At 35.2% G+C, this 13,356-nt stretch overlaps 3 protein-coding genes across 3 annotated transcripts in view; all 3 read right to left on the reverse strand.

The window, feature by feature from the left end:
• Window positions 1-2,725, reverse strand: part of HELRODRAFT_155003 (hypothetical protein) — a 6,453-nt gene extending 3,728 nt beyond the window's left edge. The window contains exons 1-5 of the mRNA XM_009023929.1: window positions 2,663-2,725; window positions 1,853-2,032; window positions 1,599-1,699; window positions 1,203-1,350; window positions 980-1,112 (exon numbers count right to left, since the gene is read on the reverse strand). Coding sequence (XP_009022177.1) covers window positions 980-1,112; window positions 1,203-1,350; window positions 1,599-1,699; window positions 1,853-1,944 — 474 coding nt within the window. The 5' untranslated portion in view covers window positions 1,945-2,032; window positions 2,663-2,725. The remainder of the gene's footprint in view (window positions 1-979; window positions 1,113-1,202; window positions 1,351-1,598; window positions 1,700-1,852; window positions 2,033-2,662) is intronic.
• Window positions 2,726-2,898: 173 nt separating this feature from the next.
• Window positions 2,899-9,234, reverse strand: HELRODRAFT_192813 (hypothetical protein). Its single transcript, XM_009023930.1, has 16 exons — window positions 9,193-9,234; window positions 8,886-9,071; window positions 8,467-8,603; window positions 8,301-8,365; window positions 8,138-8,214; window positions 6,814-6,860; window positions 6,652-6,727; window positions 6,190-6,356; window positions 5,767-6,055; window positions 5,238-5,605; window positions 5,052-5,112; window positions 4,549-4,787; window positions 4,325-4,392; window positions 4,026-4,095; window positions 3,654-3,738; window positions 2,899-3,542 (listed from the first exon to the last, which is right to left on the reverse strand). The coding sequence occupies exons 2-16, from the start codon at window positions 8,988-8,990 to the stop codon at window positions 3,135-3,137; spliced, it is 2,262 nt and encodes a 753-aa protein (XP_009022178.1). The 5' UTR covers window positions 8,991-9,071; window positions 9,193-9,234; the 3' UTR covers window positions 2,899-3,134.
• Window positions 9,235-11,844: 2,610 nt separating this feature from the next.
• HELRODRAFT_113590 (hypothetical protein) overlaps window positions 11,845-13,356 on the reverse strand; it is a gene marked incomplete at its 3' end in the record, with an annotated part of 3,736 nt that continues 2,224 nt past the window's right edge. Inside the window, exons 8-13 of the mRNA XM_009023931.1 lie at window positions 13,049-13,170; window positions 12,736-12,804; window positions 12,446-12,602; window positions 12,232-12,332; window positions 12,055-12,133; window positions 11,845-11,961 (exon numbers count right to left, since the gene is read on the reverse strand). Coding sequence (XP_009022179.1) covers window positions 11,845-11,961; window positions 12,055-12,133; window positions 12,232-12,332; window positions 12,446-12,602; window positions 12,736-12,804; window positions 13,049-13,170 — 645 coding nt within the window. The remainder of the gene's footprint in view (window positions 11,962-12,054; window positions 12,134-12,231; window positions 12,333-12,445; window positions 12,603-12,735; window positions 12,805-13,048; window positions 13,171-13,356) is intronic.

The raw sequence follows: 13,356 nt of genomic DNA on the forward strand, positions 1-13,356 counted from the left end.
ACTTTATCTGCCGTAGCCACACACAGTCCCTGTATCTCTCCCAAACATCTCCATCCTTACCACTCTCCCAATTTTCAGCCACACTTCACTTCAAATGCCTTCCTCACCTCTGCATCCTGCAACTTCCATGTCTTTCTCTTTGCCACAAACTTATCCTTCTTCCTCCTCCCCATTTCTTTTGATGTCACATCCATCACAACCATACTATGCTGCAACATACCAGGTATCGCCTTCACATTCTTCACATACTTCCTATGTTTGGCCCTTACCAATATATAGTCGATCATCGATCTATGTTCCCCTGACCTATAAGTAATCAATCGCGCTGGTTCCCTTGTGAACCAAGTGTTCCCCACCACCATGCTGTGTGCATCCGCTAACTCCAACACTCTACACCCTTCCTCATTCCGTATACCATATCCCCATCCCCCATGTACACCTTCATATCCGTCTGCATCCCCCCCACATGACCATTCAAATCACCCAACAACACCACAAACTCATTCAACCCCGCTTGCCCAATTTCGTCAGAAACATCATCATAAAACCTATCCTTCTCCTCTTCCTTCCTACTTTGTTGCGGAGCATATCCTGATATCACCCTCACTATTACTTTTCCAAACACCATCACCACCACAATTACCCCATTGCTTCTCCGCCTCACTTCCAACACCTGCTCCAACAACTCTTCTCTTACCATCACACCAACTCCTCCCGTACCATCATCCCCCTTCCACCACAACTTATATCTTCCACCTTTAGCCCCCACAAACCTTGTACCCTCACCCTTCCATCTGACCTCCTGTAATGCAGCCACGTCAACCATTCTCCTCTGCAGCTCCTCCACCACTTCCAAACTTCTTCCTGTCAACGTGCCTACATTCCAGGTACCAAACCTCCAACCCCTTGGTCTACAAGTAGTCAATTAAAACCACAAAACCAGCAAATCAACCAGCCAATCAAATCGTCCAGTTCATACGTTAGCGTTATCTTGGTTATCGATAAGCGACTTGGCGGCAGCTGTAGCACTAGCAGCTTGCTTCTTGGCTGCTTCACAATCTGCCTGTAGGATAGCTGAGTTGTTCAGCATCACGACCATTCGTCTCAAGATGCTGCGTGTTAAAACAACAACACCATTACAACATGACAACAACAACAACAACATGGCAACAACAACGACAACACCATAGAAAAATACTAACACAAACAAAAACATGGAAAAACCCGCGATGTAGAAATTTCTCTGGGCCCTAAATAATTTCATGTGCTGCATATTCTCAGCCATCGGGTTGCCCTTCAGTTCGTCGTTCGCCAGTGGCGCCGAAAATCTCCTGATCTCCCTAATTGCGTCTGTCAGAGGAAAATAAGAATTAGGATGGAACTAAATAGGAGAGAGAATGTGTGTGTGAGAGAGATAAATGAGAAAGAGAGAGAAAAATGGTTTTTTAAGTTGAGATGGATACGTATAAAACATCTGAAAAAACTATTTCATAAAAACCTCAGAGAACAATGACAGAACAATCAACCAACCAACCAACCAATCAGAGAATTAATCAGCCAACCAACCAACTGACCAACCGACCAACCAACCAACCAACCAATAAACATGACAGCAAGCAAAAGTAGGAAGAGACCAAAGTAAAAGTTAGCGTACGAGACTATAAAATTCATTGCACGAGATTTGAACAGAGATCTCCATCTGTGAATGAGGTTAAAATTCACTAATTATAAAACTTGTTTGATAATAATTAATTTTGAAACATAATTCTTTACAATTATTATACTAATTATGACAAAAAAAACAGCCATACATAAAATTAATTCAAATGCCTAATCACTAATCTGAACTAACTTGCTAGGGGAAATAATGGGCAGCATTAGAATGATGCAGACAACTATTTCTGCATACAAAAACGTGGCTGTCAGGGTCCACAGTAAGGTCATTTTGATTAATTGTCTTTGGTGATTGACCAGATGACAAAGAGATAAATTTTTCTCTAGATTTAGAGTTTAGACTTGGTTTGCTTTTTATCTGTAAGATTTAAATTCAATTTTCAATAAAAACTTTTTTCCTATTTTAAAGATATTTTTATCTATATTATGGAAATAAAAACAGAAAACCCCATTTTAATTAAATAATTAAATGAAATTATTAAATCAAAATAATTCTTAGAATAAATTTCATGATGTAAGCAGTAAGAGTATTTTTTTAAAATTAAAAGCCTTTTAAACAAAATTTCTGCCAAAAAATTTCAAAATGTATATCTAATAAATTAATTTAATTATTGTTAATTAATAATAGTAAATACTTTTAAAGCTTAAAAATTAAAATTAAACTTATTATATTCAATAATAAATTTAAATTATTATATCATTTAAAAATTAAAATCACCTATTTTTACAGTTAATTACTTACAGACACATTTACAATTTCAATCAGACTTATATATTTATTCTTATCCCCAGCCAATCAGAGACTGCCGAACCAACAAATATAGGTGGTTGATTCATTTTCATGATCACAATTACAACACACACTTTTGCTTTTGGAATTATTAAGGAAAATATGGTAGCCAAAAAATGAACGCAAAAGCCAGTTTTTTTATATTTTTAACTCAAAATTAGCAAAAAATTCAAACCTCAAAAATAAAATTTCACTAACTTTAGCCTTTTAGGGAGAAAAACTTTAATTCCAGGACGTAACTTTATGACATTTTAAAAGAAAAATCAACGAAAAGTGAACGGTACGACTAAACGTCAAAAAACGTCGACTGCCAAATTAATAATGTAGGGCGTCATAATCAATTTAAAACCTACATTTAAAAGCGTAATATTCCTACCTATACACACACCACACACACAGTTGAGCTGACGAAAACGAACACTTACCAAAACTTCTCAGATTTATAAAATAAAAATAGCACAAAAATAATCAAATAACACTATTAATAATGATAATAGTGATAAGATACAAAGAACAACGAGTCCCAAGTGGTTGAAAAAACAAGATAGAAATAATAAAATCCATAAAATCAATAATAATAATTATTATCATACTATCACTATCATGTTCACCATCATCATCATTACTATCATCATCATCATTATTATTATTATTACTATCACTATCATCATCATTTTCTTACAGAATACAAATTGACCTTTCCACTTCTGTTTTCACTACCAGAGAAAAATCCTGAAATGATCTTTTCGTCGAAATCATCGCTACCACCACTACCACCAGCAGCAGCAGCAGTAGTAGTAGCAGCAGCACCATAATCATAACCAAAATCCTTATCTGGAGCAGCGTAGAGATCATAGTCATAGCCCATCTTGGCGGCGTCCCTAAGGACGCTACCACTACTACGACAGATACTAGTATCAAAATTAGTAGCAGTAGTATCATTAAAGCTAGCTGCAGTAATATTAGCAGTGACGTCATGATCGAAAACACCAAACTTTTTGTGACGATCGTTTAACGTTGACGACGTTCCGGGCGTGTAGAACAGTGGGACGTGGGCTATCCTTCCAGTTGACCAGGCCTAGAGTGAGTGAATGAATTGATAAATTATGTTAATAAAGTGTTAACACAATAGTAACGAGAGTACAAACAACCGTAATAATAATAATAAGAATAATAATAATAAACTGACCAGGCTTAAAAGCGAACCATATTGAAAATGAGGTTTGAATGACATGCAGGCAATCGTTTCGTTGGCTTTTCCCCTTATAAATCCTCTTTGATTGATCGATGGATGGATTGATGGATGGATTGATGAATGGATTGATGGATGGATTGATGGCTGGAGAGATGTAATGAAAAAAATGATCGAATGAAAGAAAGATGGCTGGTTGGTTGGTTTGAAAATGAGAGAAAAATGGAAGAAATTAAGCTTGGTAAAAAAACGGGTTTTCTTTCATTTAGTATATTCACTCATTCATTTGTTCATTCATTTATTCATTCATCTAACCATTGACTCGTTCATTCACTCATTTATTCATTCATTCAATCAGTCAATCATTACATCAGATTGGCTTCAAAAGTCGGCATGCATCTTGTTCTGAACAACGCAATGAAAGCAGACGATGATTGACCTGTCAATCATTCATTCATTCATTCAATCAACCAATCATTCATTCGATCATTTATTCATTCAATCAATTAATCAATCAATAAGTTAGTCATTCAGTTGATAAATAATCAGTAACAAAAACGATAAACAAGTTTAGCAGCCGAACTGATAAATGAGTGAACGAACAAACGTAGGAGCGAAAGAACGAACGAACGAATGAACGAACGAATGAACGAACAAAAGAAGCCAACTTTTGAAAGAGACAGCAAGTCGTTCTCCATGCTCATCCCAGACCATCTGCTGAACCAGGCCGCCGATGCTGATGATAGTGATGATGATAATGATGATGGTGGTGCTGATGAAGATAGTGATGATGGCGATAGTGACGATGATGATGACGTCGACGATTAACAACAACAAAAAATAACAACAATAAATAAAGATTTTTGAAAAAAAAAGAAGAAATCAAACCCACCAAACTTCGCTGACACCAGCACAACCATCATCATCTTCCTCACAATTTCCCCCACCATCATCATTCTCTCTAATCAGTCTGAACACCCCTTGGTCCAAAGTGAGGACCGCCCTAACTGGTTTTGCAGCCAATAGGGGCTTACTTAGATCAGCTGACTGGGTCAAGGTTAAACAATAAACGGTGGGCTCTGATTGGACGGTAAAGAGGACCGTCGAACTGTCGGGACTCCAAGAAATCGACTGTTGTTATTATTATTATTATTGTTGTTTTTGTAGTTGTTGTCATTAATATTAAAAAGAATACAGCTTTTTACTCATTTTTCAATCAATCGATTCATCATTCTATCCATCTATTGACCTCCCAATCAACCAACCATCCAATAAAAGCCAGTCAATCAATCAATCGATCAATCAATCAAACAACTAATCAATCAACCAATCCATCCATCAATCAATCAATCAACCAATCCATCCATCCATCAATCAATCAATCAACCGATCGACCTGACATCTTCCGAGTTTCGATTTCAACGAGAGACATCTCCAGCTTGTACAATCCCAAACTCTAATTTCATTTGTAATAAACGAATGAACGAACGAACGAATTGAGTAATTAATAAATAATAATAATAATAAATATTAATAATAATAAACAACAACAATAATAATAATAATAAATAAATAATAAACCTCAAGCACGTGCCAGAACAAGACACGGCCAGCTTCAATCCATCAGGGGAGAATGACGTTAAAACGTTATTATTATCATAATTATATTTATTATTATAATTATAATTATATTTATTATTATTATTATTATTAAAACTATTACCACCACCACTACCATTAAAGAAGTCACCTCTATTACTGCTGTTGAGTTTACTACCATTATTGAAGGAGGTGTTAGAAATAGTATTGAAATCAGGGGTAGTGAGAGTGATAGGGGTGGTGGTGGTGGCAGTAGTGGTGGTGGTTAAGGCGAGAGCGACGTGGATGATGGCGTCGATGAGGTTAAAGTTTTGGAGTGGGGTGTATTGCTCCAGATCTGTGTTCCATATCTGAGATGTGTAAGTTTTTGTTCTTATTTCAATCAACCAACTAATCAAACAACCAGCAAACAAACCAATCACTCAACCAAATAACCAACCAACCAACCAACCAACCAATCACTCAATCAACAAATCAATCAATCAACCAACCAATCAATCAACCAACCAACCATCACGTTCCCAAGCCCAGGATAGCAGCCAACCAATCTACTCCCATCCCTACTCCACTCAATCCATCCGACTAATCCGGATTTATCAATGGAGAGAACTTGCACTGATGACGATGACGACGACGGCAGTAATGATGATGATGATGATGGTAGCGCAGTCGATGATGATGATGATGATGAAAAATGAGACGAGGCTGCTGATGATGATGATGATGACGATGATGACGTCACATGCCAGATCAGTATGCAATCGAAGCTGGCAACGGCGAGATCAGATGAAGAGAATGGCCTTGAACAGAAAGAGCGAATGAATGAGTAGATGAATAAATGAATTATTAGATGAATGAATGAATGAATAATGAATGGATGAATGAATAAAATGACAACCAGCTGACCGACCGACCGACCAATCAGCTAACTTACTTCCAACAAAGGCAACTAATGCATCTCTGCCTCGGATGCTTCAGCGGTCTGACGTCATCATTCTGGCTCAATGACGTCGATGATGACGTTTTGTAACCACCACTAACACTACTACCACCACCACTACTACTACTACAACCAACGCCGCCATGATGTTTGATTAGGATCTGGCAAATTAGGCAATGGGGGATAGATATAAATAAGCAAAGACAATTAAATAAATAAATTCTCGGATACGAACGAAAGAACGAACGAACAGATGAATGAATGAAAAAATTAACCACACATCAATAAACACACAAATCATAGCTAAAGAAACTGCATGCTAACAAACAAGAAAACTAGAAACCATCTTGCATATTAATGAATATGCTAATTAATGCCAATTAATATTCAAAAACAACACCATCAACCTCACTCACTCTCTTTCACTCACTCACTATCTCTCTCTCTCTCACTCACTTCATCATCTTTAAGTGCAATGGCAAGTTTTTGAGCATGTGGGTGCCAGGCAAAGCATCTTATGTAACTGGATTTCCTACAAGATGGATCATTATCAAAACCGCCATCATCATCACTATCATCATCATTATTTTCATCATCATCATTCATCATCACCATTACCAGTTCCTAGTTTGACTAAAAGCAGTGATGATTTCTTCAGCTGGGACCTACGTATGTAATGTATGATGTGTGTGTTGGCATTTATAGGTCTTCAATATTATCATAATTATTATAACTGTTATTTTTATTATTATTAGGGATGAACCGGATACAGGTTTTTCAAATTTGGTCGGGGCTGGCTGGACTCGGCCGGATTTAAAATTCAAAAACTTCAAAGATAAAAATCTAAAATTTAGGTACCGTTTAACGTTCGTTCAAAAAAAAAAAGAAAAAGAAGAAAAACACTCACAGTTACGGTTACCAACATGTCGAACATCAAAAGATAACACCAAGCGATTGGTTAACTAATCCAAATATATGAAGAAGCCGTGCGATACGGCAAAAACGTTCCAGTTATGTTACATTTATAAATGCTTAAGAGCGCATCATTTCATCTGTATGAAACACGAAATTCATGCGCATGCGCTATGATTAGACACATGATGACATCATGTGTCTAATTATTCATTCATTCATTCAATCATTCATTCATTCATGTTATACAGATAAAAGTACTCAGTCAATTATTTATTCATAAAACTTCTAGCCCAAAGAAATGTGCATGCCAATAAAAGATGATAATGTCACTTACGTGTCATGCACCTATATCTTCCATACTTATCAATGGTTGAGTCTCCAATCCAATACACAATAAGTTAATGATAGAAAACCAGATATAGAATGATATCGTGATATCATGAAAAGTGTTCATTGTTTTTTATTGAAAAAATCTCAGTGTACAAAAAGTTTTTTATTCCACTGTAAATAGCATAACATTTAACATACAATGTTCTTAAATTATGCTCTTATGTAGCTATATGTATATGTATATATATATACATATGTATAGATATATTTATTAAGCAGCTATATGATCCGTCAGTTACAATGATATAGTATACACACGTGCACAAGTTCTTATAATAGCTTATAATTCATGCATAACCCATGTTATAGCATAAAGAAAAATGTCCAGCTCACCTCACAATTAGTGATGTTGTTCTTATGTGATGTCATGTATGCTTAGCTTTTAACTTATTGACATAAAATTGACTACAATGAAAAAATTTTTTTCTATTTATAACATTTTTAAATGTTGATAGGCTCTTAAATCCGGCCCTAAATCCGGCTACCAAAAAGCCGGGTTTTGGTCGTGATCGGGGCCGAACTTCAGTGCATCCCTAATTATTATTACCATCCTCATCATCATTGTCATCATCATCAACAACAAAAACAATGACGTCATCATCGTCGTCGTCGTCAGTACAAGCATCGTTATCATTACCGACGGCGGGCTGGCCCAGGTATATGATTGGCAGATGGATAAAAGTTTGGTCAGCCAATGAGAGAAGAGGGATCCTTATGAATATGAATGAGATAAAAATAAGAGATTATTTTATTACAACATAAACAATACTAAAGATAATGATGATAATGCTGATGATAACCACTTGAGTCCTGATTATGATTGGGTATCAGTTCATTGAATAAACCAGAAAATCCATCTTTGGACCTAAGTATGTTAATAATAATAAATAATAATAATAATGATAATAATAAATAATAATAATAATAATAATGAATAATAATAATAAATAATAATAATAAACCCACCAGGCTTGTAGTAATTTATTTTTCTTAGAGAGTTCGGACCTGATGAAGGCCGATCTGGCAGTCAGCTCCCTCGTCTTGAAAAATTTACACTTCTCAGTCGCGCAGTTCACATCTCCGAAGCCAATTAGTTCAGACTGCTTGCATAATTAATAATAATTATTATTATTATCATTATTACCATTATTATTAAGTTTTTTTAGGATTATGATTTGGAGATTGTAGGTATTAACTGAAATAATAAGATAAAAAACAATAGTTCATACTTCATAGTGGTAATATTTTAATTTTATTAGTATTAGTTAGTATTATCTGTTTCTCTTTTTTCTCTTTCACACACATACACACAACATATCCACACACGCAACACATACACACATCACAAATAAATAATTTTTTAAAATAAAAATAAGTCAACCAACCTGGTTAGTGCTACTCTTGCACGATATTAAGTGTCCATTTTTCTCGCAGGCCGTCGCCAAACTACTCACCGAGACCACAGATGGAAATTGTGAAAGTGAGCACATCCCTGCTTTTCCTCGTCTCTGCAGCTGCCAAACTTTATTTATTAACTTCTAAAAGTTCTTTTCTAAACTTAAACTTTTAAGCTGGAAGTGAAATTTTTGAAAAAATTTAAACAGGACTTCAAGTTTTTATTGAATGAATAGGTTAAATTTCAAAATTAAATTTTACGGATGGTTGAAAATTAGTGAAAAATTATTCACAAACCGGCAAACTTCGTGTCAGGAATTTTAAAATGTTGCGAATTTTTCAAAATCAGGACGCTTAAAAGTGAACGAAGTTTTAAAAAAAATTTTAAAAGTGACGAAATGCATTATTCGAACCCACACACTGAACCCAAAATTATATAAATGATGAAAATGAACTGAAATGACATGAATAAAAATTTTTTTTTTTCAAAACATTTAAAAATTGAGTTCTCCACTTCAACAATGGACATCCAACCAACCAATTTATCAATCATTTAATCAAATAACTAACCAATCAATCAAAGTTACGAAGATTCAAAAGTAAATCAATTAGTCAATCAGTCAATTAAATTTAATTAACCGACCAAAAAAACTATTAAAAAACAAATACTATTCATTCATTCATTTGCTCCTTCAGTTTTGGTTCTGGATTTTGTTCCGGATTTTGATCCGGATTAGGCACTTCGGTCATAGTTGCGGCCGCAGTCATCTTGGGACTGTTTGAACCCAGTAAAGAAGTTTTCGGGTTTTGAGTTTGGATTAATTCGGGATTTGAACGTCCGGATGCAGCTGACTTATTCAGATGCGACATCTTCAAAGAACCCTATGGATTCATCGGTTGGTTGGATAGATAGTTGATTGATTGGTTAATTGGATGGTTGATTGGTTAATTGGATGGTTGATTGGTTAATTGGATGGCTGATTGGTTAATTGATTGGTGAATTGATAAATGACTGATACATCTTATCTACGATAATAATATTACCACCATTCATCATTCAATCAATCAAGCAATCAATCAATCAATCAATCAACCAACCATTCATTTCAATCAACCAACCATTCAATCAACCAATCAATCAATCAGAACCATTCTTTTATTCTTTTCCATCTCTCTATCATCCGTCCCAGCAAGACCAATCATTGCAGCACTGTCAGTTGTTGCAGTTGCTTTAGGTTGCATATAGAGGTACATGTCTGTCTTGCTTTTGTGATGGTTGAAACGTTTGTTGAACTTTTCCTTGTATAACTGAGAAGATCATTATCATCATCACCATCATCGCTATCATCATTATCGTCATTATCGCTATTCTCATCAATAAATCAATCAACCAATATACCTCAATCAACCAACCATTCAATCAATCAATCAATCAATCAATCAACCAATCAATTACAAAAGAAAGCTGTATAATGCGCTGATTTACGCGTCTACTTTTTGACTTAACTAACTGCTACTACTACTGCCGCTGCTATTACTACTTCTGTCGCTACTACTTCTAGAAATGCTACTACCAATAATCATAACCGACTAAACTGACGTCTTCGTTCTGGACCCAGCCGTATTCCATGTTAGTTGTTTGTGGGTACTTATATTTTTCTACAGGCGGCTTGTCATTCACGCAGAAATCTGCTAAAAATTTACCTCAAAACGGGATGGATGAAATATTCGGTTGGATAGAAAATTAATTGACTTGATCAAAATGTCGGTTAATTGACTAATCAAAAAGTCGGTTAATTGGTTGTTAATAAGTCGTTGATTGGTGTTTGATTGATCGTTCTAATTGGCAATTTTTCGGTTCAATAGACGATAAAATAATTGACGGTTTAATTGATTGTTACTGATCGAATGGCTTAATTAGTGGTTAATTAATTGATCGGTTAATTGAGGATTAATTGATCGAATAATTAGAGAACATCCTCACTATCATTATCAGCAACATCATCAGCCACTTACATTCCTCTTTCAATGGCTCTTCAATGAAACTCGTCGGCTTATCAGTAACGTATGGGGCTACAGTGAAAAGACAGAATTACAATTTACGTAATATAAATTTTACTATTAATTATAAATAAGAAAATGAGAGAGAGAGAAAGAGGAAAAGAAAGAGATAGAAAGAGGAAAAGAGAGAGAAAGACAAACACTAATAGTATACAATACGAAACAATTCACAATTCACACACACACATAGATATACAGAACCAACCAGGTTTGTTAGGATTAACAAAAAAGTTAGTGTATAATTTCTGATTCTTCAGCTGTCTGGCAACCAAATCCCTCATCAATTCATTTTGCTGCACGTCAGTCAAGTGTTTTGTCGGGAACATTTTGCGGTTTATTATTATTACTATTATTATTATTATTATTATTACTGAAACTATTTTTACGATTAATTGGATTAGTATTAATTTAATTATATCAATTAACTAATTGTGAAAATAAATTTATATGTATTTATTCATTTTGAAATGAATAGCCGGCCAGACAAGCTAACAACTGGATGAATGTAATAGTGATAAACTCTAATTAATTAACGACGTTGCTAATGGCAACTATAATTTTAAAAGTAAACTCGAGTATAAATTAGATTGATTGATCGATTCACGTATTAAATTATTGCAATGTTTTAGTAAGTTAAATCAATCAAAATAAAATGTTATCTTCAATCAATCGGTTAATCAATCGTACATACATACATTCAACCAATCAATCAATCAAATCAATCAACCAATCAATCATTCACCAATCCATAGATCAATCAATCAATCAATCCAAACCCAAAAACATTGAAATAGAAAAATAATCATTTGAAATTAGACTGGAAAACTATAATAATAATAATAACAATAATAATAATAATACTAATAATAATCACAACAACAACAATAATCATAATAAATGATGTAGCGCTTTATAATTAACGGCGTAGTCGGCGAGGCTGTTGTTGGCGTAGTAGTCCATCGGGTACGTCTGCTGGTACTCCAACGACTTCATCATCACGTTGGCCTGCGTATAATAATAATAACAATAATAACAACAACAACAATAATAATAATAATAATAGTAACAATAATGATGATGATGAAAGTATTAGCTGACCTCGTACGGATTTAGTAGGGGTTTATGAAACTCAGTACCCCAATCTATGGAGAGTCTTGGACACGCTACCTGGACCCATCTGTCAATCAATCAATCAATCAACCAATCACAATCAACCACAATCAACCAATCACAATCAATCAACCAACCAACCAGTCAACCAACCAGCCGACTAACGCATCAATATCTTCGAAGAGTTTCAACTTATCTGGAAACAATTCCGTCATCAGAATGACGACGACATCTTTGTCACGTGATCGAAGTTTCGCTTTCAGGGTCTGTAAAATTGTTGTTGGATAATAATAATAATAAAAACAATAATATTATTATCATCGTAACTGCCATCATAATCATCATCGTCATCATCTTCGTCATCATCATCAAAACGGACCTCAACAACCCTCGGAGATCCCTGCCTCCCCAACGTGCCCATGACGACGGCCACGCATTTAGAATCTTTGGCTCGATCTATTTCCTGTTTCCGATTCTTATGCAACATCTCGAAATCGTACTTCTCTCTGGTGAATGTCTTACTGTAGGGGTCATATCTGTTTGGAAATTATTATTACTATTATTACTATTAATATTATTATTATTATTAATACTACTACTACTACTAGTATTATTATTATTGTTGTTGTTGTTGCTGTGAAACGTTTAAAAGTGAATCACCATTCTTACTTGAAAGCAGGTACGCCTGGATTGTGAATGATGATCGATTCAATGTGGAATCTTCCGTCACCAAGATACCTAATTGGTCGGTTGGTTGGTTGGTCGGTTGGTTGGTTGGTCGGTTAATTGGTTTGACTGATTAGTCGATTAATTGCTTGATCAACTAACCAACCAGCCAACAAGTCAACCAACAAACAAACAAACTAATGAACCAAACCAACAAACAAACTAACCAACCAACCAGCCAACCATCCATCCAGCCAACCATCCAACCAACCAACCAACCAACCAACCAAACCAGCCAGCCAACCAACCAACTAACACAATAGCATCAACATCATTAGGTAATCTTGGAGAAGTGCACCCCAAAATTTCACCTGGAGACAGGGGTTTAGACTGGGGTAGGAGAATGTCGAAATGACTAGACAGCTCTTTACTAACTACCTGATAATGATGATGAAGATGATGGAGAAGATGATGATGATGATGATGGCGAAGAAGATGATGATGTCTTTACTGATGATGACGATGAAGAAGAAGATGACGACGAAGACGAAGATGATGATGCCTTTACTGACACCACAAATAAGGACATCATCATCATCACCACCACCATTATCACCATCAGTA

This window comes from Helobdella robusta (assembly GCF_000326865.2).
Source record: "Helobdella robusta unplaced genomic scaffold HELROscaffold_38, whole genome shotgun sequence".
Lineage (NCBI taxonomy): Eukaryota > Metazoa > Annelida > Clitellata > Rhynchobdellida > Glossiphoniidae > Helobdella > Helobdella robusta.